This window comes from Lissotriton helveticus, chromosome 10, assembly GCF_964261635.1.
Source record: "Lissotriton helveticus chromosome 10, aLisHel1.1, whole genome shotgun sequence".
Taxonomy (NCBI): domain Eukaryota; kingdom Metazoa; phylum Chordata; class Amphibia; order Caudata; family Salamandridae; genus Lissotriton; species Lissotriton helveticus.
Window position 1 is genome coordinate 165,692,550 of NC_136071.1, and position 25,736 is coordinate 165,718,285.

At 45.4% G+C, this 25,736-nt stretch overlaps 1 protein-coding gene across 2 annotated transcripts in view; it reads left to right on the plus strand.

The window, feature by feature from the left end:
* Window positions 1–25,736, plus strand: part of SDK1 (sidekick cell adhesion molecule 1) — a 2,171,476-nt gene that overhangs the window by 1,869,945 nt on the left and 275,795 nt on the right. For both annotated transcript variants that reach the window (XM_078665001.1, XM_078665002.1), the window contains exon 28: window positions 10,044–10,142. In XM_078665001.1, the coding sequence (XP_078521127.1) occupies window positions 10,044–10,142 (99 nt within the window). The remainder of the gene's footprint in view (window positions 1–10,043; window positions 10,143–25,736) is intronic.

The following is a 25,736-nucleotide window of genomic DNA, read 5'->3' on the forward strand; positions in this document are numbered from 1 at the left end:
TCAGTCAGATACACACCCTAAATTAGCCAGTGCTCACCCTCTGGTACCTTGGCACAGAGCAGTCAGGCTTAACTTAAAGATTAAATCCAAAAACAGTGCTTAGCGCTGAAAGATTACTTGAGGTTGCGCTAGACTTAGGTAAATCCAAAGTTCAAGGGCGACCACAATGGAGGGGAGGCCGGCTCCAGGACCCAAGCAGGGCTTGCTGAAAAAGCACCTTTGGATGAAGCAAGCAGCAACGTCAAAGACTCGATGCGTCTGTTCCGAATCACGCAGTCAGTTCGATGCGTCGAAGTTGAGCCTCGCAGCGGTATCTTTGGATCGGCGCTGCGTTGTTCCTGAGTCTCACAGCCGGGACCTCGGATCGCCGCTGCATAAGAACCTCACAGTCTGCTCCTATGTCGTTGTTGAGCCGCACGGGGAGGTCCTATAATTGGTACTGGGTCGACATAGATGGCCACTGCGTCGCTACCAATTGGCGCAGAGGTGACAATTCTTTGATTTTAAAGCTAAACAGCTGCAGAACCCACTTCTGAGGCCCAGGACTGGAGGGACACCTCAGGCAAGGGAGGACTCACAGATGACAGAGCCCAGCAGCTGAAGTAGAGTTGAAGGAAGTCTTTGATGGCCCTGAGACTTGAAGAACAGGGGACAAGCCAGCAAGCACTTGTAGAAACTTGGGTTCCTGGATGTAAAGAGCAGGTCCAGTCCTCCTCACTCCCAGGCAAGAAGCAGCAGTCAGCAGGCCAACACAGCAAAGCAATTGGCAAAGTAGTAGTCCATTCTGCAGCACAGCAGCTCCTATTCCAGGCAGAATGTCTTTCGTTCCAAGAAGTTTCTGACAGTGGCATTTTCAGACTTACAATTTAAAATCCAATTTCACCATAAGTTTTTATTTTAAATTGTGAGTTCAAAGACACCAAACTCTAAACCTCTATCTTTTCTCAATTTGAAATGACACTTAAAAAATGTTTTTATAGAATCTCAATGTTCACCTATAGGAGAGATAGGCCTTGCAGTAGTGAAAAACGAATTTAGCAGTTTTTTTCACTACCAGGACATGTGAAACTCAAAATGTTATGTCCTACCTTTTAAATACACTACACCCTGCCAATAGGGCTGCCTAAGGCCTACCTTATGGATCAATTGTATGTAATAAATGGGAAGGATTGGGCTTGGCAAGTAGGTTAATTTGCTTGGTCGAAATGGCAGTTTAAAACTCCACACACAGGCTCTGCAGTGGCAGGGCTGAAACATGTTGAAAATGCTACTGTAGTGGGCGGCACAATCAGTGCTGCACGCTCACTAGAAGCATTTAATTTACAGGCCCTGGGCACATATAGTGAACTTTACTAGGGACTTATAGGTAAATTACATATGCCAATTGTGGATAAGCCAATGTTAGTATGTTTTGAGTACAGAGCATATGCACTTTAGCACTAGTCAGCAGTGGTAAAGTGCCCCGAATCCTAAAGACAGCAAGAATGAAGTCAACAAAACAGGAGGTCAGAAGGCGAAAAGTGAGGGAATCCACACCAAGGATGCCAGGTCTAACATATACTTTATTAATCTGTAAATGTTATTTAATTTTCTAAGCAGTTACAGATCTCTTAGGGAAGGTGTCCCAGACACCCAGGGGCCCACGGACCACAGGCTAAGAACCACTGACTTCAGTGGTCGAAGTGGTCACGATCAGAAAGGTATACCGTGCCCATACTTTTTTGATTTATGAAATACCATTCCCCTACTTTTTGTAAAAAGAGAACCATCCTGGGATGGTTAATTCTGACAGTTTAAATGCCTCAGCTGAAGTGTCATTAAGGGAGTCTCCTGTGCTGTGAAACCGAAGTCAGGCATTCATCTAAACAAGCCTTCCTGCAGGGTTTCTGCTTGCCTGAAAGAACTGCAAATATGCTCTATAAATAATTTGAAAATGTTAAGGCTCATCTGAAAATGTAAAGGATGCTTTGGAGCTAGTACTGGCTTTAATTGATCTTTGTGGTGACACAGGTTTATTATTTTTGAGTAGTAGCGCAAAGACTTAACTGAGTTGTGAAGTGCGTGCTTTTGATTGTAATTGTATTTATATAGCACTTACTACCCCTGGACAAGGGACAGTAATGTAAAAAAATGACATTACGTACCGCCGCTGTTTCTTCCAGCGGGACTGCGAGGACCAGCGGGCGCTGCGCTCAAGACCCGCCGCAGCTGGTCCCCTTCCCGCCCACATTCTACCTGGATAAAGGAGCAGAGCGCTGTGAGCTCTGTGTACTGTGCTATTCACCGAGGGACTCCGTTTTTACTTTCTGCTGGCCAAGTGTTTCTCCCTTTCATCTCTATCCCACTCCTCGCGGCCCCCGCTTCGCGGGCGCCGCTCGAGGCACTAGACTCTGGGGACTCCCTGAATAGGAGAGGAGAAGCCTACCGCCGCTGTTTCTTCCAGCGGGACTGCGAGGACCAGCGGGCGCTGCGCTCAAGACCCGCCGCAGCTGGTCCTCTTCCCGCCCATCTCCCGTTATTACCAGTTAGCGCTAAACGCGCAGCCGGAACGCACGCGGAGCTAAGCCCGGGCCAAGGGCGGGCCCGTTTAAGCCCGTTCAAGACCGGGTAAGACTGGACTGGGCCATACCATTGACATTTGCATTTCTGTTTTATTTTTTGTACATTACAGTAGCTCCTATTGACGTTGTGTGAATTTCTAAATATTATTTTCTGGGTCCCACACTGTGAATCATGTCATCGAGAAGTACCAGGAGTAACAAGGCACTCCGTACCGCCCAAACTACAGGCCCTATAGACCAATTCATCGCTAGAGCAAATGACGCCATCAACCAAGGCGTACTTCTACTAGAACGGAGGGTCTCACAAGACCTGAACGCCGCCAAGCGCTCCTCGTTGGGTCTACTGGCAGCAGCTAAATCCCCCTCACACCCTCTAGAACCTGCTACCCTACTCGACGTTCATGCTGACCCCCATTCAGTCCCCGCTATTGTGGACTTATCAGTCTCTCTCGAGTTATCTGCTCTCCAACCTTCACAGCTCTCTACGTCACTGGAGCAGACCCCGGCTCTTTTTACCAGCCCGAGCCGGGATAACTCCACCTTAACAACAATTCGTGGTATAAGGGAGGGAGCGATTCCTAAGACCAAAAAGAACAAAAAAAAACCGCAGCTCAACAGGAGCCTCCAGCAAAACAAAAACTCTCATAAAAACTCCCTTAAGAACCTTCAACATACGACGCATCCCAATGGCCCACTCCCTCCTTCCAATCAATCCCCCACGCAACCTCCCCCCCCACAGACCGAGGGGAATACCATTCTCCCAGATACCATAAACCTTTCTATTACTCCCCCGAACCTCAGTGGTAACTCCTTTGTGGGTGATAATAGCGAGCTTAGTGACGCAAACAACGATCTTTTAGACATGATAGGAGCTCTAATTAAATCTTATGTCTACCCACTGGAACTGACCCTTACAAAGATAGTAAAACAGATAGATGAGCTATCTTCGTCACTAAAAAAAATAAGTAACGGGTCCGCTCTTGGCCCTGCTTTAGCACAAACCATGGCACAGAACCCATTATCCAAGAATGCCAGTGCTGGGGTGTCGGTAACAAAATCTTCTACCATTGCACCGGCACCTCACCCTAAACCTATACTTCCAAGAGCAAAAAAATCCGTTATTTTACCTAACACCCCTGCTCCACCACCAGCTCAGCCACCCACCATCCCTCCCAAGCAATCAAATAAACCAGGGCCACAAAACACCATTTACAATAATAGAAGGAAAGGTGCTCTTTCTACTCACCTTCCCCCTGAAGCCGCCCCCTACGTCGCCATCATTACAGGGGTTCCCGAGCTGAATCCAACTTAGGAGGAGCCAGGGTGGTCCCTTAGAAATAAGGTACTCCACTGGCTATCTGCTAATAGGCCCCTTCCCCCTTACTCCAATAACCGAGTTACAACAGTTCGTAGAGTCCCCTGGTTGGGAAACGAGCCAAAATCCCTCCCAGGTGATTGTATGATTGTCACCTTTGAGGACCCTCATACTGTAGAGCATATCAGCTCTTGGGGCATGCAATCTACTTATGAGGGAATCGGTACCAAAAGACTTTCATTCTTCTATCCCCCAGCCCAACATTATAACACCGGCCCAGAATGGAACTGGACTCAAGTTGGTAACTGGAATAGAAGACGTGATTGGACCAACTGGCCGTCCATTAGGGATAGGGATGTAGTCCCAACCTTCGGATGGGGTGGTGTGCCATTGGCCAACAGATATGACTGCCTGGAAATGGTGGATTGACCACCACCCATCAGTCCCTCGGATAACCCCTCCTTTCTTTCCCCAATAACCAAGCCCCTAGAACAACCTGGTATTACTCCGACCCCTTCCTTCCAAACCAATATCTCATTCCTTTCGTCAGGACTATCCATAGAAGCACCAACTCAACCTGCATTAATCATATCGCCCACATCCCGTAGTCCTTTTCCCCCTAATAAAGCTGTTCCCGTAACAACTCATTTTGTAGCTTCACCAGCATCCACTTCCATTAGTACACCTATTCCAACCACTGACCTTAAGATGAAGATCAGGAAGTTCTCCCCCTTATTCTTCAGCTCTCTGTTTTATTTTGGAACGTGGCGGGTCTTCGCTCCAAGGTGAACCTTAAACCTTGGCTCGACATAGTATCTTCCCATCAAATAGTGTGTTTACAAGAAACATGGGCAATAGATCCTATCCACATCCAGGGTTTTCAAACGTTCCACTCCCCTGCCAGTATTACCACCCACGGCAGATCTAAGGGAGGATTAGTGGTTTATATTTCCAACAAGTTATCTTTAATTAAATCTGCTGATTATTTTTCCACTCCGAACTTTCAAATTATTATGGTTGTTTTTAGTATTTGTACGACATACTTCTTTATTAATTTTTATAACAACCTCTGCCCAGTTGAATGTGTTAAGTCAGTTAATCAAATTTCCACCATTGTAAATGACTATCGCAATAAGCACCCTAATTGTGTATGCTATGTAATCTGGGGGGGGGGGGGATTTTAATGTTTCACTGTGTAGTAATTATTCAAAAGGTATCTGTGGCCTGGTAGATGAATATAATTGCCCTCTTACCCATTTCACTCACTCCCTTCTAGGCAATGCCCTGAATGAAAGCATTTTTGCACTAGAACTTGATTTTGCCAACGATATAGTGGACCCTCCAGCTGAATTCAGACCCACTTTCCATGGGAGGGGCATGTTTAGCACTATCGATTTTATTTTAGGCTCCTCTGCGTTAAATTGCAAATTTGAATGCTTTACCACTGGTACGGATGTCTCAAGCGACCATTTTCCCAATAGTACCACTTTGTCCATAGGAAGCGGTGCTTGTTCCCCAGTTAAGATCAGCCAACTAACGCAGCAATCTCTGGCTATGGATAAGGTGAACGGTTTTTCCGTAAAATGGTCCAAAATAGACCCCGCAGTTATCTGTGGTAAAGTTATATCCAAAACTCTTCCATGGATAAACAACTGCCTGGCAGAGGATTCCTCACCCTCATTGATCCTGACTAGCTTCCTAGAGATTCTATCAGAAATGCGATCTGAGTTGTTCCGTACTCATAAACCCGGTACTCATGGATCCTCAAGTTGGTTCGATACAGCTTGTCGTAAAGCCCTATCTGCCTTAAAAAAGGCAACCCACAACCCGAATAGAACCTCTTTAGAGATAGCGAAATTAAGAAAAGATTATAAGGCTGCTCAACTAAACTGTAGAAAAGAAATTAAGAAGCATTTATGGGCCCAACTCCATGAAAGCTGCCTAGATAAAGACAGCTCTCTATTCTGGGGCACTGTCCAATCACCCTTTTTAAAAGACGCCAAGGTGCCTCAACATCTTGACGTGGCTGTTCCCGCTGACGTCTGGGTGACCCACTTCGCAGAGATATTTGGGGGGTATCCATCTGACTCCACAACTTCGGTCAAGCCAGGAGTCTGGCTGCCGGACCATTAATTTATCCTATCGATCTCCATTTCAGTCTCAACGAGGTCACCCGTGCATTAACATCTTCCAAAACTGGAAAAGCGCCTGGCCCGGATGGAGTCCCTCTAGACATCTTTGTGAATAATATCGAACTGTGGTCCCCCATCGTTACACAGGTGATGGCGGCAGTTTCGCATATTGGCCTCCTAGAATCCTGGTCCTCTTCCATTTTACTTCCCATCTTCAAGAAGGGGGACCATAACAACCCGGCCTGCTACAGACCCATCTCCCTCCTGGACTCCCTGGGGAAAGTTGCAGGGCGTTTGATTCTGGAACGACTCCAGGACTGGGCGTCGGAAAACAACATCTTGACCGACCTCCAGTATGGATTCCAGGAGGGACTTGGCACAGTGGAACAGGCATTAAACCTAACTCTCTTAATAGGTAAATATGCCGGGGCTAAGAGAGGTAATCTTTATATAGTTTACGTCGATCTTAGCTCCGCTTTCGACTGTGTGATCCACTCCAAGTTGTGGACCATCCTTCACGATCTTGGAGTGGACCCTCCTCTAATCAAATTCCTCCGCGAGCTCTACTCTGACGCCACAGCATGCGTGAGATACTGGCTAGCCGGCGAATTAACATCCCAGTTCCCAATAAATAGAGGGGTAAGGCAAGGGTGTGTCCTGGCCCCCTTCTTGTTCAACCTTTATACCAATGGGGTTGAGATAGCAATGTTAGAGGGAAGCCAGGACTTACCATCTATCAACCACCGTCCAATCCCCGCCCTATTATATGCGGACGATTCTGTAATTTTAGCAAGGACTCTGATACAGCTGCAAAAGCAGCTAGATAAATATTGCCAGTTTATGCTCTCCCTAGGGCTAAAAGTGAATAAGAATAAGACCTATGTAATGCACTTTGGTCCCAAGGCGAAGTATTCTAAACCCACCTACATTGAACAGGTTAGATTAGAGCAAGCTAGGGAATACCCATATTTAGGCATTCTAATAGATGATCAGCTAGCGTGGAAACAGCCAGTGGCACGCAAAAAAATGCTCTTTCAAAGAGCGACCTCAGCCCTTGTCTCATTTTCTAGAAAACTGGGCAAACCAGCCCCAAAAGAGCTATTAAAAATTTATCATGCTAAATGCCATAGTGTAGCCACTTACGGCGCTGGCGTTTGGGGCTATGCTCATGTTGATGGCTTACAACTGGTCCAAAACGGGTTTATTAAATATATCTTGGCACTTCCCCATAGTGCCCCAATATACGGTTCCCATTTAGAGCTGGGCATCGATTATATAACCGATTCCATCAGATGCCAGCCGATCCTTTTATGGCACCGTATTTGGACAAAACCCCAATGCCACCTAACCCGCTCCTTATTACAAGACTTTCTTTCCTTGGTAAATTGGAAAAGAATCCCATGGCTTCTTTATGTTTCCAATTTCCTAAAAGATCTGAATTGTGCATCCTATTTCACCGAACCTCCATCACTGTCTGACATCAGTAGAAAGGCGTTGAAAGTTCTCTGTCTAACTCACCTGCGAGATCTCCGCCTTTCAAATGAAGTTTCTAAACCAACTAATGCACAAATCCTTATGTTACAATCTTCTTTTGGTATTCAACCCTACCTAACTTTCTTTTTATCCAACCATGAAAAATTTGTTCTAACTAGGTTCCGTTTTAATTCCTTTTTCCGCCTTGTCACTTTCCCAAAACCTTCAAACTGGTCTCATGTATTAGTGCATTGCCCGTGTGATGGTGTATCACCACAATCAACCATTCACCTCACTTTTTTCTGTCGCTATTTTGAACAACCTCGTAAGCGATGGATTATCCCACTTCTACGTAGAATGGGGTTAAGAACATGTCGCCCTGCCTTTTTGGCACTACAGATGTTGGACACTCCCTACCAAGCTAAATGTGTAGCCCTATTCCTAAAATCTTGTTTAAGATTGCGTTGTAATATAGGGCTCCCTCCTCCCTGACTTGCTGTAAATCGTTGTATTCTGATTATTTTTGGAATTGTAGTTGCAAATTTTAATGTCATGTTGTTTTTACTTGTATAATTATTCTGTGTATATTTTCCATTATTCTTTTTGATCTGTATGTTGCACTTTTTATGATTGGACTCATTGTCAATCGAATAAAAGTTTTTGATAGAAAGACATTATGTACATACTGGCTATTACTAAAATCTATATTTTGGAAGCACCATTTTATCTTAAAACTTGCTGTGCATTTTGTAGCAGTCTATCTTATACTGTGTAATGCAATTTTAAAATAATGACTTACATATTCACAGTGCTTTCTGTCACAGGCTGTGACCTTTTAGCACTAAAAATACACGTCACTATTCTCCACTGCACCAGCCACCAAGATTTAATTCTGCGGCTCTCTTGCTACACACAGACCTCTGCAGTACATTAACTAATAGAGGTTTCATAATGTACTGTAGTGCATTTCCCAATGAGTTACAACTTTTTTCATTTATTTTTTCATTTAAGCTGCACATTATTATATATGTAGCTACCTGCAGGTGAAAGCCCCAAAAAAGTACAGAATAGTTTTTTTTAGCCACACCTTTGACCTTGCCCGCACAGCATGCAGCATCACAGTTCCCATTCAATTTTTTAATGGGCTTCGATTGCTAGCTGACTTAGATTCTAATGTTGAGTTGCTTGTGATCAAATGTAGAAAGATCTTGTTAATGTTCTTCATTATTTCTTTCTGCGCTTGACAATAACATAAAGATTTGAAAAGTTAGCAAAACTGTGTTTCAAACTACTATATGGCAGTTCCGTTAATCAAAACAGGCCCGGGTACCCAAAAAGACCTGGCCCCAATTAGTGAATTAGACAGCTAAAAAGTGGCATAAGTTTGCAAAGGGGCAGTTTAGAACTAGTACAGTTTGAGTGATTTGCAAGGTATGGAAGACCGCATGGATGTGAACTTCATGCAGGCAATGTTTTTGGTAACATCAGAGAAATCAATTCCTAAGACCAGACACCAGACCATAAAACAGGCCCACAAACAGGCTGAAAACAGTCCACACACTGACCTGTCATACCAACCCATTGGACGCTGCTTGATTGCTCTGTAGACCAGTCCTACCCTGCCAACAGTCTACAAGGGATCCAAAGCAGAATATATGAGCATATGATAGAGGAAGAGGATGGCATAGTAGAGTGGAAGCAAGGCCATAGCGTATCCAAAACCCATCAGAACTGTTCCTGTATAGTTTAATTCATGGAAGTCCCAGAGCCGGGCGTTTGATTGACCACTACCTTTTTTTAGTCATCTTGCTTGAAAATGCATCCTCTGGGACAGCAGTAGAGGGTTCCGCCTGGTTGGCTTCTGTAATTGGTTGCAGCTGATTGTGATGTCGCTGGAATGTAGTGTTGTCACAGTGATGTGGGTAGAATGTGGTGATGCTTAATAGAACTTGGAAATATCACTTGCGCTTGGGTGCTGGAGATGCTGGTTGTGCTCGTGTTTGGGCGTTCAAATGGCGTAAATGTATCTTTACCGCTCGTTTGGCATTGTACTCGGCGCAACATAAAATACGAACTAGAAGGGAAGAGAAGAGAAGGGTGTTACCAGAGCTCGAGTCGGGGTACCACGCGGGTGGACGTTATCCCCCCACTTATTTTACCGGGGGGACGCCGTCCCCCCTGCCAAACAGCTGGACTTCACTCTTTGGCCTCTCTAGAACGAGGAGCTTGGCACCTTTCGTGACGTCACTTCCGGCGACAGCGTCCCCACACTTCTTTTTTTACGACTTGTGCTCTGGGTGTTACGATGTCACCTTCTGTTTCCAAATGTCCCTTCATTTTCAAATAAAGCTCATTATTCGATGTGGACTGTATTGTTCTGCCCTCGACCCCAGGTTTGTGACAGTATTCATGGTGCATCTATTTGAAGTGTCTGGGGCAAGTTTATTTGTATCATAATCTACTCTATGAATCTAACTCGTGGTAGGGTAATACATCAAAGAAACTAACTCGCATGCTAACCACACGTGCCTCTCTCTCATTCATTATGCGTTTTACTTTCAGTCCCTGGCCCTCCAGTGAAGATGGTGTTTCCGGAAGTAAGACTGACATCTGTGCGGATCGTTTGGCAGCCCCCAGAGGAGCCCAATGGAATTATTCTGGGTAAGAGAAAAACGTGATGACGTTGACGTGCAGGTACAAGTACATGGGCTGAAAGCATTGCACGAGAGTTAGACCCGCCCCTCCCCCTGGGTGCAAGGAAAGTGTAGTAATGAGGGCTACACATTTGAGTAGGTTCAAGCAGGATTTATTCATAAGAAGGTCAGCTTAAACAACCACAGCTCTAAAGAGGTGTCTTCATCATCCAAGCCCAGTAACAGATAACAGTCAAGGGAAAACATTCTAAAGTCCTAACACTCTGCTGAGTGACATGGGGAGATTCCAAATAACATGAGGTAATGGAATACCACACACCTCCCCCCCTTTGGAAAAAAAAAAAAAAAAAAAAAACAAGAAAGAAAATTACAAAAGGAAATCAGGTTCTAATGTAATCTTTAAACTTTGAGGGGGCACATTTAATGCGCTCACTACGTCTCAGTGAAATGTCACCATGTTCAACATTTGATTGATTATCCAAATAGACACAAGGAACAGGGTGCGTCTCAGAATTAAGCATAGCATCAGAATCATTTACAGACACCTTCTCTAAATTGTCATAAACTTCATGCGTACCAGAAAAACCATCAGGATTATGTACTGAAACAGGTTTGTCTGAGCAAAGACTGTCAGAGACAAGTTTGTGTGGAGAGATTTTCTCTGGAGATGTGAATTTCTGTGAAGGGGTAGCAGGGAGTTTGCATAGAGAAATCCTTCTTAAATTCCATATTTTGCCCCCCTCGACTCTGACTGCTTTGCTAAAAACTTCAATGACTCTGATAGGGTCAGACCATCTGGACACATTTTTGTGGAACAAACCACCCATCTTTACACGCACTCGATCACCAACTCTTACGCGGCAAGTATTGTACTTCTTTTTGGCCGAATGCAGGATCATACTGTCCTGGTGCTTCTGGATTTTCTCCCTCAATACCTTAAAATCTACTTCGTAGGGAGAATCACCTTTTAACCACCAGGGAAAAAGTCGAGAACCTGGTTTTCTCCCACGCAATAGTTCAAAAGGGGATAGCCCAGTGACTGAATTGGGAGACAACCGGTAAGTTAATAAAGTTGCCTGAAGCGCTTTTTTCCATTTTAAACCACTTTTAATAGCCAATTGGCAAGATTCTTTGATGACTCTGTTGAACCTCTCAACTTGGCCGTTGGCTTGCGGAAAATAATTAGAGGTTCTTTTGTGAACGATACCACAATTCTTGAGAAAACACTCAAACTCATTGCTTATGAATTGTGGGCCATTGTCAGAGACAAGTTCCTCCGGTAAACCTTCCCTAGCAAATATCTCATCAAGAAATTCAATAACATGTTCAGAGGAGGTTTTTTCAACAACTTTAAGTTCAGGCCACTTAGAGAAGTAGTCGATTAGGACTAGAGCAAACATATCCTTACCAGACTGATAACTAAAAGGTCCAATAATATCAATTGCCAACCTTCGCCATGGACCATTGGCGTACTCAATGGGAGAAGAATCAACAGCTAAACTCTTCACTGATTTGTCACTCAACGAGCAAGGAGAACAATTCCTGACCCAATTATCTACCATGGAATCAATACCTGGCCACCAGTAGTGTTCTCTAATCCTTCTTTTGGTGGTGGACATTCCCATGTGCCCCTCATGAGCTAAACTGCAAATTTTCTCTCTAAGACTTGTGGGAGGTATGATTTTATCTGATCTGAGAATGATGTCTCGAGATAGCATTAGGTCATCCTTAACTTTGTAAAATGACCCCAACTCACCAGAAAGCTTCCTTTCTTCAGGCCATCCCTTAACCAAATACTGCTTAACAAGAATCAAAACAGCATCATTCTCCATAGCTTCTGACCATTTTTTTTCAGAAAGAATTAAACAACTATCCTGATCTGAAATTATATTGACGTCTGCAAACGAATACGCAACATCACAATCAAAATTGTCACCAACTTCTACACTGGCTGGAAAACGCGACATGCAATCCGCATGAACATTTAGACGGCCAGGGATGTAAACAACCTCGCAACGGTATTCCTGTAATTTTGCCGCTAGTCTCGCTAACCGAGCAGTAAGAACTCTTCCGCCACCAGCCGACAACATGGAAATCAGGGGTTTGTGGTCAGTTCTTAAAGAAAATTTTGTCCCCCACAAAAACTGCCTGAAGTGCTGAGAGGCCCAAGTACAAGCAAGTAGTTCTCTTTCTATTGTTGAGTAATTCTTCTCAGCATCACGTAGAGCTCGTGAAGCATAAGAGACAACGAACTCCCCAGATTTATCTTTTTGCATCAGGACGGCCCCTAACCCAACATTACTTGCATCGACGTAGACAATGCATTCCTTACCCACTGAGTAAGGTTTCAAAAATGGCGCTTCAACAATTTTGCGTTTCAATATAGCAAAGGAATTCTCTTGCTCTTTCCCCCAAACAAATTTTACATTCTTTTTTAGAAGGATTCTCAAGGGATGCACAATATCTGAATAGTTTTTAACAAATTTCCCATAGAATTCAGTAAGCCCCAGAAAAGAAAGTAATTGTTCCTTGGAATTGGGAGAAGGAGCATTGACGATATTTTGAACATGATTAAGTTTAGGTTTGATTCCATGACTTGATATTTCGTGTCCTAGGTACTCAACTTTGTCTTGTCTGAATTTGCATTTGTTAAATTTCAAAGTGAGACCCTTAGAGCGAACTTTCTCCAAGACACAAAATAAATTGGCATCATGTTCAATATGATTTTCCCCAAAAATCAAAATATCGTCTTGGAAAGCTATGGCCCCTTTGCAGTCTGTCAATAGTTCTTTCATAAGACGCTGGAAGACGGAGGCTGCACTAGCCAAACCAAAGGGCATGCGTAAATACTGAAACATGCCCTCAGGAGTGACAAAAGCAGTCAATTTCCTTGAGTCTTCATCCAATTCTACTTGGTGATAGGCACTAGCCAAATCAATTGAAGAAAATACAGAAGCGCCTGACAAAGCGGAAATTAGCTCGTGGATATTTGGCAAAGGATGTTTATCAATCCAAATTTCCTTGTTGAGGCTGCGTAAATCCGCACATAAGCGAAGTTCGTTAGAACTCTTAAGAGAAATCACAATAGGCGAAACCCATGGGGAAGATTCAATTGGTTCTATAATGTTCCTTTTTACCAAATCGTCTAGAATTTCTTTCAATTTAGATCTGTAAGCTAAAGGGACATTTCTTACCTTATGCCTGACGGGAACAGCATTATCATTGAGGACAATTTTGTGCTTAAAATCAATGTATTTCCCTAGTTTGTCGTTAAAAATCTCAGGAAATTTCTCAAGTACACTCTTGGTGAAATCAGGATTAATGGAAGTATTCAAAGTTAAATTGACTAACGAGTCAGTAATGTGTTTTTCATAACGGGGCTCTTCAACATAAACAGGTGGAACAGAATTTGGGTCTAACTTGATCCCTAAGACACGTTGATGGGGCCAACCAAGTATAGAAACACCCTTAGTAGCAACATAAACCTTAGCCGTGACATCCCAGTTTTTGAAAAACAATTTAGCCCAAAAGAAACCCTCCAATGCAATCCTACGTCCTGTGTACCCACCAGGATATATATCTGGACTTAAGAGTTCCCTATCGTGCCAAAATTGTTCAAAAATATTCTTCCCAATGATTGTGTACCAAGCACATGAATCGACAAAAATGTCAATAGGTTTGTCGTCCATGAGAATAGTACAGGAAGGAAAATTATTTTGAATGCATTCATCAACAGAAAGTATGCAATTTAGACTATTCAAAACTTCTTCTTCTTCAGGAGAAATATAGTTAATCCTTTGACCAGATCTGCACACGTTACCAAAATGTCCTTTCTTTTTACATTTGATGCAGATTTTATCCCATGCAGGACAACCCTTGTAGTTACCAACATGGTTAGTACTACCACATCTATAGCAAACAATTGTACCTTTCTTGGTAAAACTCTTATTATCATTCACATTCTTAATATATTCTTTCTTAAATGCAGGCCTAGGATTGAAAGCATTCGAAGAGGATTTAACAATGGCAACTTCAACATCTGGAACATTAGTTTTTAAATTTTTTCCTCTTATCTCAGATACAAAAATTTCAGAATGTTCTATACCCTTAGCTATGTTTACAACGGCAGCAAGGGTAGTTTCAGTACCTAACCAAAGCCTTTCTTGGATCTTTTTACTTTTGGTTTTCATCATTATTTGGTCTCTGAGAACTTGCTCATATGATATGGTTTCAAAAGAGCAAGTGCAGGCAAGAGAGCGTAAAGCTGCCACATAATCCTCAATTGTCTCATCCTGTTTTTGTTCACGAGAGTAGAATTTAAACCTTTCCATAACAGTATTTATCCGTCTACCAAAACGGATTTTCATTTGCTTTGAAGCTTTATTAAACACATCCAAATCACCAGCATCTTCTAAAGGTGGTAGATTATCAAATTCTTTTATTCCTGCTCCACCAAGGCAATGTCTTAGAAGAGCAAGTTTTCTTTTTGCGGAACAATCCTCTTTTTCTAAAACATCCACATAGGCAATAAACATGGGAAACCAAAGATCCCATTCAATAGGAGGATCGCCCGCAACCTGAAGGAAATGAGGTGGAGCAGCAATGTTAGACATTTGTATAAATGAATCCGAGCTAAAATATGAACAATAAAATGCAATAAAATAGAAAAATTAATGTGGATGGTGTGCAAATCACCGTAGTAAAAGATTTGCTAAAGCGGATGGTGTGCAAATCACCGTAGTAAGAGATTTGCTGAAGTGGATTTCTCAACTTCCACTATTGATGTCTTAAAAGTATGAGTGTTAATAACTTTTAAATTTTCCAAAGTCGTTTTTCCTCTTTTAAATTGTTGTTGTTGACAACCTTGACAGTCAGCGTTAGTTTGAAAGACTTGTAGTTGTAGTTGTAGAAAGACTTGACATTCAGCGTTAATTTGTTAACGAAGGAACTGTAAAACGCTAAAGTCTCAACTGACACGAAGGTAATGCTTCCAACTTACACAAGATGGCCACCGAGAGCGTCGGCAATGCGCGATGACGTGCGTAGTGACGCGTCTGATGAGGTCCGCATAAACAATGGCGGTAGAAGAGGATGCAGGACGCTCGAGAAGAACCTCGTGAGTTCGAAAGTAAACGAGCTGCAAGGTGCTCGAGAGGCGGAGTGCTCGAGGTGAGACTTTTAAATGTAAATAATGAACTGCAAAACGCTCGAGCAGCGCTGCTAAGAAGCGCTCGAGAAAAGTCTTTTAATTGAAAAGACACAGTTCACGTAAAGTGAGCAGGACCTTTACTGTCAAAATTTCCATGACACCGCTCGATATTGCGGTCGAAAAGTAAAGGAATAGAGAATCAAATATAAATAAAATGACTCACGTTTGATCTGGCTCACTTTTAAGGGACAGATGATGGATGATGATGGTCCAGAATCTGTCAGAATGATGGAGAATCCTCTCAGAAGAGAAACAGAAAAACAATGTTCTTCTTGGTAGGCAAAGTCCAATTTAGCCAAAAATAGGAAGAAGAGTAAGCGAGTGAACGCTGCCTTCGAGGAAATAACTGCTCCCGACGTCGCCAATAATTGTGTAGTAATGAGGGCTACACATTTGAGTAGGTTCAAGCAGGATTTATTCATAAGAAGGTCAGCTTAAACAACCACAGCTCTAAAGAGGTGTCTTCATCATCCAAGCCCAGTAACAGATAACAGTCAAGGGAAAACATTCTAAAGTCCTAACACTCTGCTGAGTGACATGGGGAGATTCCAAATAACATGAGGTAATGGAATACCACAGAAAGTGCTGCGTTCCTGTCCAGGGTCCGAGCTACATTATTCTGCCCAGACTGTGTCTCGGTTTTATGGTCTCGAACAAATGTTTTGTGATGACTTTTAGCACCCAGAGAGGAGCCCTCAAGACGTAACCTAGATATCAGTAATTACTTTTATGCGAGCATTAGTTTCGAAACATTTCACAGGTACAGTAAAACTGTGCAGTTTTAACAAAAAAATCCTCTTTGATCCCTTTTGGAAGGAGCGGAGCATGGCACTGAGAGGCTGCCAGTGCCGCAGGGGGCAGTCTCCACCTAAGTCGCGAGACCGTCACCTGTGGGTTTATGCTGACCAATAGGAAATCACTAAGTGATCTGACACACATTCGGAGCAGGCGGGCACTCGTCACAATCAGTGCTGATTGGCTGCCTTAGCAGGAGGGCGACGAATGGGGCAAGCGGGGCCTGCAAGAGCAGGCATGTCCGTGCTTGAACATGTTCAACTAGCTGCCCCCAGACCTGTGTTTTAAGTGGAAATACAGAAGTGTTGGTAATCCCCCATTAAATATATGGCGGCAGCAGTGCTGCAGGTACTCTCCCTTTCAAATTGAAGAACTGCAGGTACTCAGTACCGGACAGTGCCTGCCCATTTTAAGCACTGACGCAGACTGCTTCTTTTATATGTTTTTTTAATATTAAAATCAAAACTATTTTTTTTAGAAACCATATAAAGGCAGGTTTGCTTTTGTGGTAGCGTTCTAGTGTTCTGATACAGGAACAGGAAGTTGCAGGGAAGAAGCGGAAGGCGGCCATGATTGTTTGCTGGCGCCGACCGTTAGTTGATGCACAGCCCCGGCGCTCCGGAATAAATATACATTAAAGCATATAAAGCGTGTAACTTGCTTTATTACAATGGCGACGAGTTAAGGGATAGCATTGCCCGTACTCACACGCGACCCTCGCGAACACACGCATCTAGCGTGAGACAGTGAAATAGCACCGGAGCGCGGCAGAGGAGCTGAGGCAAGCAGCAAATTGGCGTGAAGGGGCACCAGCACTCCCCCAAGCCAGAGGGGAGCCCAAATCAGCTTCCAGGGCTCAGAAGACGACACTGTCCAGTGGGATCACGCCCAGAGTGTACAGAGAGCACAGAGAGGCACTGGAGGACACCCATTGGGAGTCATTAAGGTACCAGACACAGCATACCACAGTGGACTCTCGATAGTGTCCAGGCACCCAGGCAGAGCGGCACACGCTGGCGGAAACAGCGGGCTCATCCCGCCCAGGGACAGGAGGCGAACTGCAGGCTACACCCATCCCCACTAGGAGTGGACTAAAGGAGGACAGCGAAGAAGAGATCAAGGAGGAAGACGAAGGGGAACAGGACGCCCCAGGCAGTCCGGCCAGATGGACGGTCACTGTAACTAAGACCAGGAGAAACACACCGGCCATGGCCAATCAGAGCACGTCTCTCACCCAGATGGTGCCATTCCTAACCAAAAGTGGAGAACCGGAAAGAAAGTGGGAAGACTGGAAGAGGTACTTTCTTAACTATCTGGAGGCACTGGAAGAGGAGGGTGACACCCCATTTACGAGCAAAAGGAAAAAGAAGATTTTGCTTCACAACTTAGGCCCAGAAGGGCTCAGGATATACAACACCATAGTGAAAGGTGAGAGAGCGGCGGGGGACCCTGAGGTGTTTGACCATGCCATCGAGGACTTAGACGCACACTACAGACCTGTGGTGTGTGTCGCCATTGACAGATTCAACTTCTTTCAGAGGAAGCAAAAAAGCGGCGAATCTGTGGACGAGTACGTTGTGGCATTGCGGAAGTTAGCCCTCACGTGCAAATTTGGGGGCCTGCATGATGAACTCATCAGGGACCAGATAATCATGCATACTTCCAGTTCTCACATACAGGAGAAGTTGTGGGTGAATGGCGACGCTCCTCTCAAGGAAATCTGGGCGATGGTCAAGAAGGCTGAGCTATCGAGAAGGTGTGCTCAGGCAGCGAAGAGAGACGCCCAGGAGTCACAAACGGTATGCAAAATAATGGCGCCAAATAGAAATGACCGTTGGAAGCAGAACGAAACACGGAGGAACTATGGAGGAAGTAGAACTGATGTCGCCACCAGACCACAGGCGGACAGCAAGTCACACAAAGCAGGAAAAACCCAGTGTTACAGGTGTGGTAGCAATGCCCATCTAGGAAACGACAAGGCGTGCCCCGCCTTCAGGGCCAAATGCTCCTACTGCAACATCTTTGGACATTACGAGAAGGTGTGTCGCAGGAAACCAAAAAACGCCATGGTGCGTTTGGTGGACCAAGAGCAGCGAGATGATTCCAGCGATCAAGATGACGCAGTGGAAGAGGAGGAAATCCTATACATTGATGTCCAAATACTAGAAATGGATGGCTCCAACGCTGATAGACCTCGGCTCGACATGCACATAGGGGGGGTACCTTTGGAGATGATCGCGGACAGTGGAGCGCCCATATCCATCGTTCAGAGACAGGTATGGGAAGACAACTTTGCGTCAAGAATTAGAGAAACCCTTCTACCCATGGATGTAAGGCCGGTCACGTACACCGGACAAAAGATCCCCATGTTGGGATACTGTCCACTCATGTTTGAGTTCAGAGGCCGCCATGCGCAGTGCAAGCTATATGTCGCAGAGAGAGGCCCGTCCGTGCTGAGTTGGAGGGACCAAGGAGCATTGGGGATTCAGCTCAACCCGGGAGGCATTGAGAAAATCCTACTCATGGATATGGAGGTCAAAAAAAATGTGCAGCTGTGGCAGACGACGTATCCCAAAGTCTTTAACGGACAGATTGGTGAACTGGGAAAATACACACACCTCATCAAGCTGAAAGAAGGAGCGGTGCCAGTGGTGCACAAAGTGAGGAACATCCCGTTCCGCAGCAGGGAGGCCGTGCAGACAGAACTGGACAGGCTGGAAAAGGAAGGTGTCATCAGGGCGATTGAGAGTGCAGAGTGGCTTTCTCCCCTGGTCGTAGCCCAGAAGCCCAATGGCAAGGTACGTCTCTGCGTGGACTTAAGGGAATTAAACAAGAACATTGTCATAGACAAATTCCCCCTACCGCGCATCAGTGAAATGTTGGCGAAAACAAAAGATGTCACATGGTTCTCCACGGTGGACTTGTCGTCGGCCTACCATCAAGTGAAGCTTCATCCGTCGTGCACCCACCTCACATCATTTATCACTCCATTCGGGTGCTATGAGTTCGTGAGGATGCCTTTCGGCCTAGCTTCAGCCGCGGCGGTCTTCTAGAAGATCATGCACAAACTCTTGAAAGACCTGAAAGATGTCCTCTTCTTCCAGGATGACATTCTGGTAATGGGGAAGTCGAAGCAAGATCACAACGTGAAACTTCACAAGGTGTTACAGAGACTGCAAGACAACGGGCTGACCGCGGAATGGACCAAATGCAATTTGGGAGTTCAATCCGTCACGTACCTTGGTCATGAAGTGAGTGGACAAGGAATAACCCCAAAGAAGACGAACATGAGAGCCATCATGGAAGCGCCCACTCCGGGAAAGAAGGAAGATGTTCGGTCATTCCTAGGAATGGCCGAGTATTACAGCAAATTTATTCCACATTTTGCAACGAAAACACACTTCATTCGACAGCTGCTCAAGGAAAGAAATAGATTCCAGTGGGGAAAAGAAGAGCAAATGGAATTCGATGCACTCAAACGAGAAATGGGCACGGCCATTCCCCTCAAAGGATTCGACCCAAAAGCAGAGTCCATTCTCACCACGGACGCCAGTGACCGCGGCCTAGGAGCGGTGCTAATGCAGAGGGCGGAGTCTGGAGAAATGTCAACTATCAGTTTCGCTTCTCGCTCGTTGGCACCCAATGAAGAGAAGTTCAGCGTGGTGGAGAAAGAAATGCTGGCAGTGGTCTGGGCGGTGGAGAAATTCAGGCAATACTTGTGGGGAGCCAAGTTCCTAGTGAAAACCGATCACAAACCCCTAGTTCGTGTCCTGACATCAAGCGGACATGATCATGCGACACCCAGAATCGCCAAGATGACCCTTCGGCTATTGGACTTTGTCTATGAGGTCGAACACATTCCGGGGCCACAGAACAAAGTGGCTGACTTCCTGAGTAGGGCGGCAGCCATGGACGAGGCAAGGAGCGAAGAGAAGCAAGATTGGGAAGGCTACGTGGTGGCCACCATCCAGGACACTGAGGAAGTGATAAGCGCCCAGGACTGGGAAAAAGCCTACAAGGAAGACACAGACCTAGAGGCTGTGAAAGGATACGTCATCCATGGCTGGCCAGAAAAGAGACACTTGAAGGAGGAATTTGAAGAGGTACTGGGAGGTCAGGGAGGAACTGTCAGTGGCGGATAACCCAGTGTTCTTACTCCGAGGTGACAAGGTGGTCCCACCCCAGAACATTTTGGAGCGATTGATGTCCTTACTACATGAAGGGCACCAAGGGATCACGAAGACGAAAGCCCTGGCCAGACAAGCGTACTGGTGGCCGGCCATCGACGCGCAAGTAGAACGGCACGTGCGCACATGCGAGTCTTGTGCAAGGTCAGACAAGTCCCAGAGCATGCTAAGACCGCCTTTGGGAAAATTCCCGATTCCGGATGGCCCGTGGGAAATGTTGTCGGTGGACATAATGGGGCCAGTCCTGGACAAGGAGGGCACTCAGAAGTACGTGGTAGTGGTCATTGATAAGTATTCTAAGTGGCCAGAGCTACAAGTCTTGGAACATGTGGACACTGAGACGGTAATACGTTTCTTGCGGGCCACGTTTGTCAGTGAAGGCATCCCAAAGATCATCACCTGCGACAATGGTCCCCAATTCACATCGGAAAAGTGGGTTGCATTTACCAACAGGAACGGCATTGAAGTGAAGCACACCCCGATTTATCACCCTGCAGGTAATGGCCAAGTGGAGCGTTTTAACCGGGTGATAATGGGCACCATACAGGCAGCCATTGAAGATGGTCTGGACTGGGAAAAGGAGCTAGAAAAGATGATTTGGGCATACCGCATCACACCAGGGAGCACTGGTTACAGTCCCTTTAAGATCTTAAGAGGTAGGGAAGCCTTCACCAAAGACAACGCAGCTTGGAGGAAGTTGGTTGTACAGAGCAAGTGGTCACCGGCGGTGGTCAGAAAGAATTTAGAGAGAGCACAAGAAGTCTATACTGCTCATTACAACAAAAGAAGGAACACTCGAAGTACAGAACTAGACAAGGGAGATTGGGTGAGGGTGAAGCTAGCCATCATGAAGAGAAAAGGGGAAAGCAAGTTTTCACCGCCCCTCAAGGTAGTGGAGCCCTATGCCCGGTCAGCCCTACTGAGCGACGGAAAGATATGTTCTATGGACAGAATGGCAAGGTGCAGCAAGATAATGAAATGGGAAGAGGAGACGGAAGAAGGAGCAGAGCAGGTCATCGAGGAAGGGGAAAGTGAAGGTGGAGAAAGACAAGGAGAGAACGTCGGTGAAGGTGGAGAAAGACAAGGAGAGAACATCGATAGTGCAGAAGGACAAACAGAAGGTGAGGAAAGAGAAAGGAGAAAGTCGACAGAAGAAAGAAGCAGAAGCGAAGAAGGTAGTGAAAAGAGAGCAAAGGACGGAGAAGTAGAGGGTACGAGAGAGCGAACGGAACACAAGACGACAGGAGAAGAGAGAAAGGACGAGAGAATGGAGACTCGAGTAGGGAGAAGAATTAAGGTACCTGAGAGATTTAAAGACTATGAAATGGACTGGAAGTAAGACTTTTGTAAATTTGTTGTTGTGCATAAAGGGGGGAGATATGTGGTAGCGTTCTAGTGTTCCGATACAGGAACAGGAAGTTGCAGGGCAGGAAGCGGAAGGCGGCCATGATTGTTTGCTGGCGCCGACCGTTAGTTGATGCACAGCCCAGGCGCTCCGGAATAAATATACATTAAAGCATATAAAGCGTGTAACTTGCTTTATTACAGCTTTGCCTTCGAGGCAGGAGTAGCATGCTGTTTTGGCCCAGCTTCCACTAGCGCAGTCCCTTGTTTTGAAGGACATTCCGAGAACAGCTCTATTACACATTTCACGCCGTGCCAGAGTCTCCTGAACCACTTCTTAACACCAGATGGGATGTGTTTTAAGAGCCCAAGTTCCTGTTCATTTCAGTTTACTCTGCATATTTGGCTTTTCCTGCTGTTTTGGATAAGGAAACAGCGCAGGCCGTTTTTTGTGAGCTCTACAGATGGTGCTTCAAGTGGAACGAAATAGTGGTGGGTTATTGTAAGGAGTCAGGTCAATAAAGCACAAACGAGGAAGGATGTATGACGTTACAACGCATGCTTTTACCACGCATGCTGTTACAACGCAAGTATTACAACGCAAACCTTTACAACGGATTACACTTGGGGGTGCTGGATAGTGAATAGTTTAATTTACTATTCCAACTCTAGTCCCCTTGGACACTAGGGAAGGTGTTGGATAGTAAATTAAAACTATTCCCTAGCCTAGAGCGCCCCCCAGCGCAATGCGTTGTAAAGGTTTTCGTTGTAATACTTGCGTTGTAACAGCACTGCGTGGTAAAAGTTTCGTTGTAAAGGATGTTTCCCAACGAGGAATATTTCACGTTGACCTGACACGGATAATCAAAGGCGTGGCTTAAAACATAAACTAGAACCAGCATTCCTACGTTAATTCTCGGTTATTGCATTCAGACTTGTCACACAGCAACAAACACATGCACCTAAAACAAGCCAGGCCTATTGGCTTAGCCAAAGCTTGTTAGTAGGGCCAGATAAACAAGTAACACAAATGGTATTGTTGTGAATAATTTGTTTCAAATCTTAAAATATGAAGCTCTGAAGCAGTGAAGGATCTGTTGAAGAAGGTTCGTGCTTTAGAGTATCTCAGTTACTTCTGTTCCCCCGTATCTATTTTCTCTGCATTTTTTCATTTTGTTGGACACGCTCTTTTTCTGCTCTCATCTTTCTAAAATCCACCGTCTTTATATCTCACACGTCATCTTCATCACCATCTTTTTCACTCCGTCACTCTTCGTGTATTTCCTACTTACCTCACATTCTCTTCCCCATTCATTTTGTCCATCATTCCTCACTTGTCAACAGATTCCCATATCTTTTAGTGCTGTCAGTATTGCAGTAGCTGTTTATACCTTTTTCACAGTTTCACATACAATGGTAATTGCAGTTGACATGTATGTGACCATTACTCTGTGCCCTCTGCAGAGAGGCGAGTGTCAGATGAGCATGTATAGTCTGAACACATTTATGACTCGCTAATAGGCTGCGAGAGACAGTCGCATGGGCTTCTGCCTTCACTCCAGAGTTCCCAATCGTGTACCGTCATGAAGACCCACTGACCACTTATACTTACCCCAAAACCTGGAGGGGACCAGTTCACAGTGTATGCTATACAAATCCTATGAAGCATGAAGAAAAATCTACAGAAACACATCTGAAAAAAGGAAAAACTTTTAGGGAATGCAAGATGAAGTTCACCTTGAAATGTAAACAGTGACTGCATCACTGACGTGGATTACCTTAAGGCTTTTACACTCATTTTCAAGAAATCAGTCCGTTTTTTGGTCTGTAAGGTTAAGGAAATAAATATGGGGCCTGAAAGGACTTCTTTGTCGTAGTCAAGTTTTAAGTATTGCCGAGACTGAATACCGACAACAGGACCTGCCCCATTTGAAGCCCTAGCTACTGGCGACTTTAGTTGTCTCTTACAAGCACTTATGTGATTGATATGGTAAACATCGTTTACCGCAAAAACTATTCCCCACAGGGAAATATAACGCTGTCATTACAACGACCACGTTGTAACCACGCATACCATTACTCCGCAAGTCGGAACAACGATTTGTGGAGGGGGCAGAAGGTGTTGGGTTTGAAATCCAACACCTTACCTACTGTTGCACAGACTGGAGTTGAAATAGTAAATTGCACTATTCCAACATACAGCCCCCCCCCCACCCCCGAAAAAGGGAGACCTGAGAGGTGCAAATGGACCATGCTAATAATTTTTTTTGGGCACAAGGTACCTCTCAATACACAGTAGGTGAGAACACTGTTGCAGCTTTCCTACTGAGATACGGATGCTTCTCCAATCTCTGGAAAAACTGCTGGCACCTCTCTTTTAGCAGGTGAAGTACATAATAATCTTTGTGGAACACCAACAAAGTATGAATAAATAAATACATATCTGGGTAGGACAACTGCTGTGTAAGGACAACCTGTTTACTCCGGTATCAGCTGGTTGTCATCCATAACTAGTTGTACACTTCTGTATTTCTGCGCGCACAATCTTTAGCATCGATCATGATACCCTGTCCAAACAGGTACGTGTTCATCTTCTAAACACCTCCTACAAGGCAAAGATCCAGAAATACTCTACCGTCTTCATATTAAAATCACCTAGGCTACTTTGCTCTTCACCTAAGCACCTTTCCTTACTACCAGAATCTCTCTCCACCTCACTCTTCTTCCTCACCATATCCTCAACTCTAGCCGCAAAGCCATGAATTTATTTGCACCATTGCAGAACTAAGGCTTTTACCTTAACCCCTTCGCCGCAGAGGTAATCCCCCCACGGCGCGGGGGGAGGGCCCAACTCATCGTGAGGCACAGTGGAGCTGTGCTCATGACGAACTGGGCTCGTCACGACTCCGCCCACTGATTGATTCTCCTGCACAGGCGGAGAATCAATTGCGCATTGGCGGACCGCAACCATTATGACGAGCCCAGCTCGTCATGGGCACAGCTCCACTGTGCCTCATGACGAGCTGGGCTCGCCATACGCGTGGAAGGGGTGATGCAGACACATATAGGCAAAAGAAGAATGGATGTGAAGATGGGGTCTCCTAACTTCCTGTCCGTCCGACTTTTATACTTGTCCTTTAATAATAACACAGAGATGCATGGAAACTTCTGGGTAGGTCAACACTTGTGTTTTTCAATGATTTGAAGAGGGCTCCCCCAGTGAGGGACAGGAAGTGCTGGGAACTGGTTACATACCTGCCAACTTACAAATGAATGCCACCGAGTGTGGGGGGGGGGGCCGGGAGGGGGCGGGCTTTTGTGCTGACATCTACCCAAGGGGCACTCTACCCCTCACCAAGCACCCTCCCCCCCCACCCCGCCCTTCACAAAAAACAACAATAAAGGGTCAGTGAGGTTATCATCGATCTCCTGGGGTGTTTTCACACTATTAATGGACATCGGCTGGTTACTGCCTCCGAAAACGAGCTGAAAATCCACGGTTTATAGTGGTTTTCAGCTCGTTTTCCCTGCCACCGTGTAATTTCAGCTCCTCGCCGGGAAACCATGTGAAGGGAGCCGAAAAAGTGTGACACACTGTGGTACCATCACGCAGGGCACAAGTCCTAAGAAAAGAAGTGGGGGGACGCTGACGTCACGACGGGAAGTGACGTCACGAAAGGTGGCGTGCACCATCAGACTCATTGCCTCCCCTCGCTCACCCCTTAGTTGTGATTGCATCAGAGAAGCCTGCATCAGAGAAGCCAGCGCATGAGCAGCGTTCTGAATGGGCTCCGATCTTGCCCCAGAGAGGCCAAAGAGTGAATGTGCTCCAGTTATCGAGCTCCTGGTAAAATAGGTGGGGGGACGCCGTCCACCCGCGTGGTACCCCGACTCGAGCTCTGGTACCATGTGAGTTTACAGGTCTGTGATTTCCTTAGCCTCATAGTTACTTCTCAGTATGATGATGGTTCTGCCTAGTTCTTTTAAGGACATAAGGGCGTCTGTGAATCTGGGGCAAAGGTGTGCGCCGAGGTTTGCAGACTAGTCATGGATGGTGCTTGCCGTG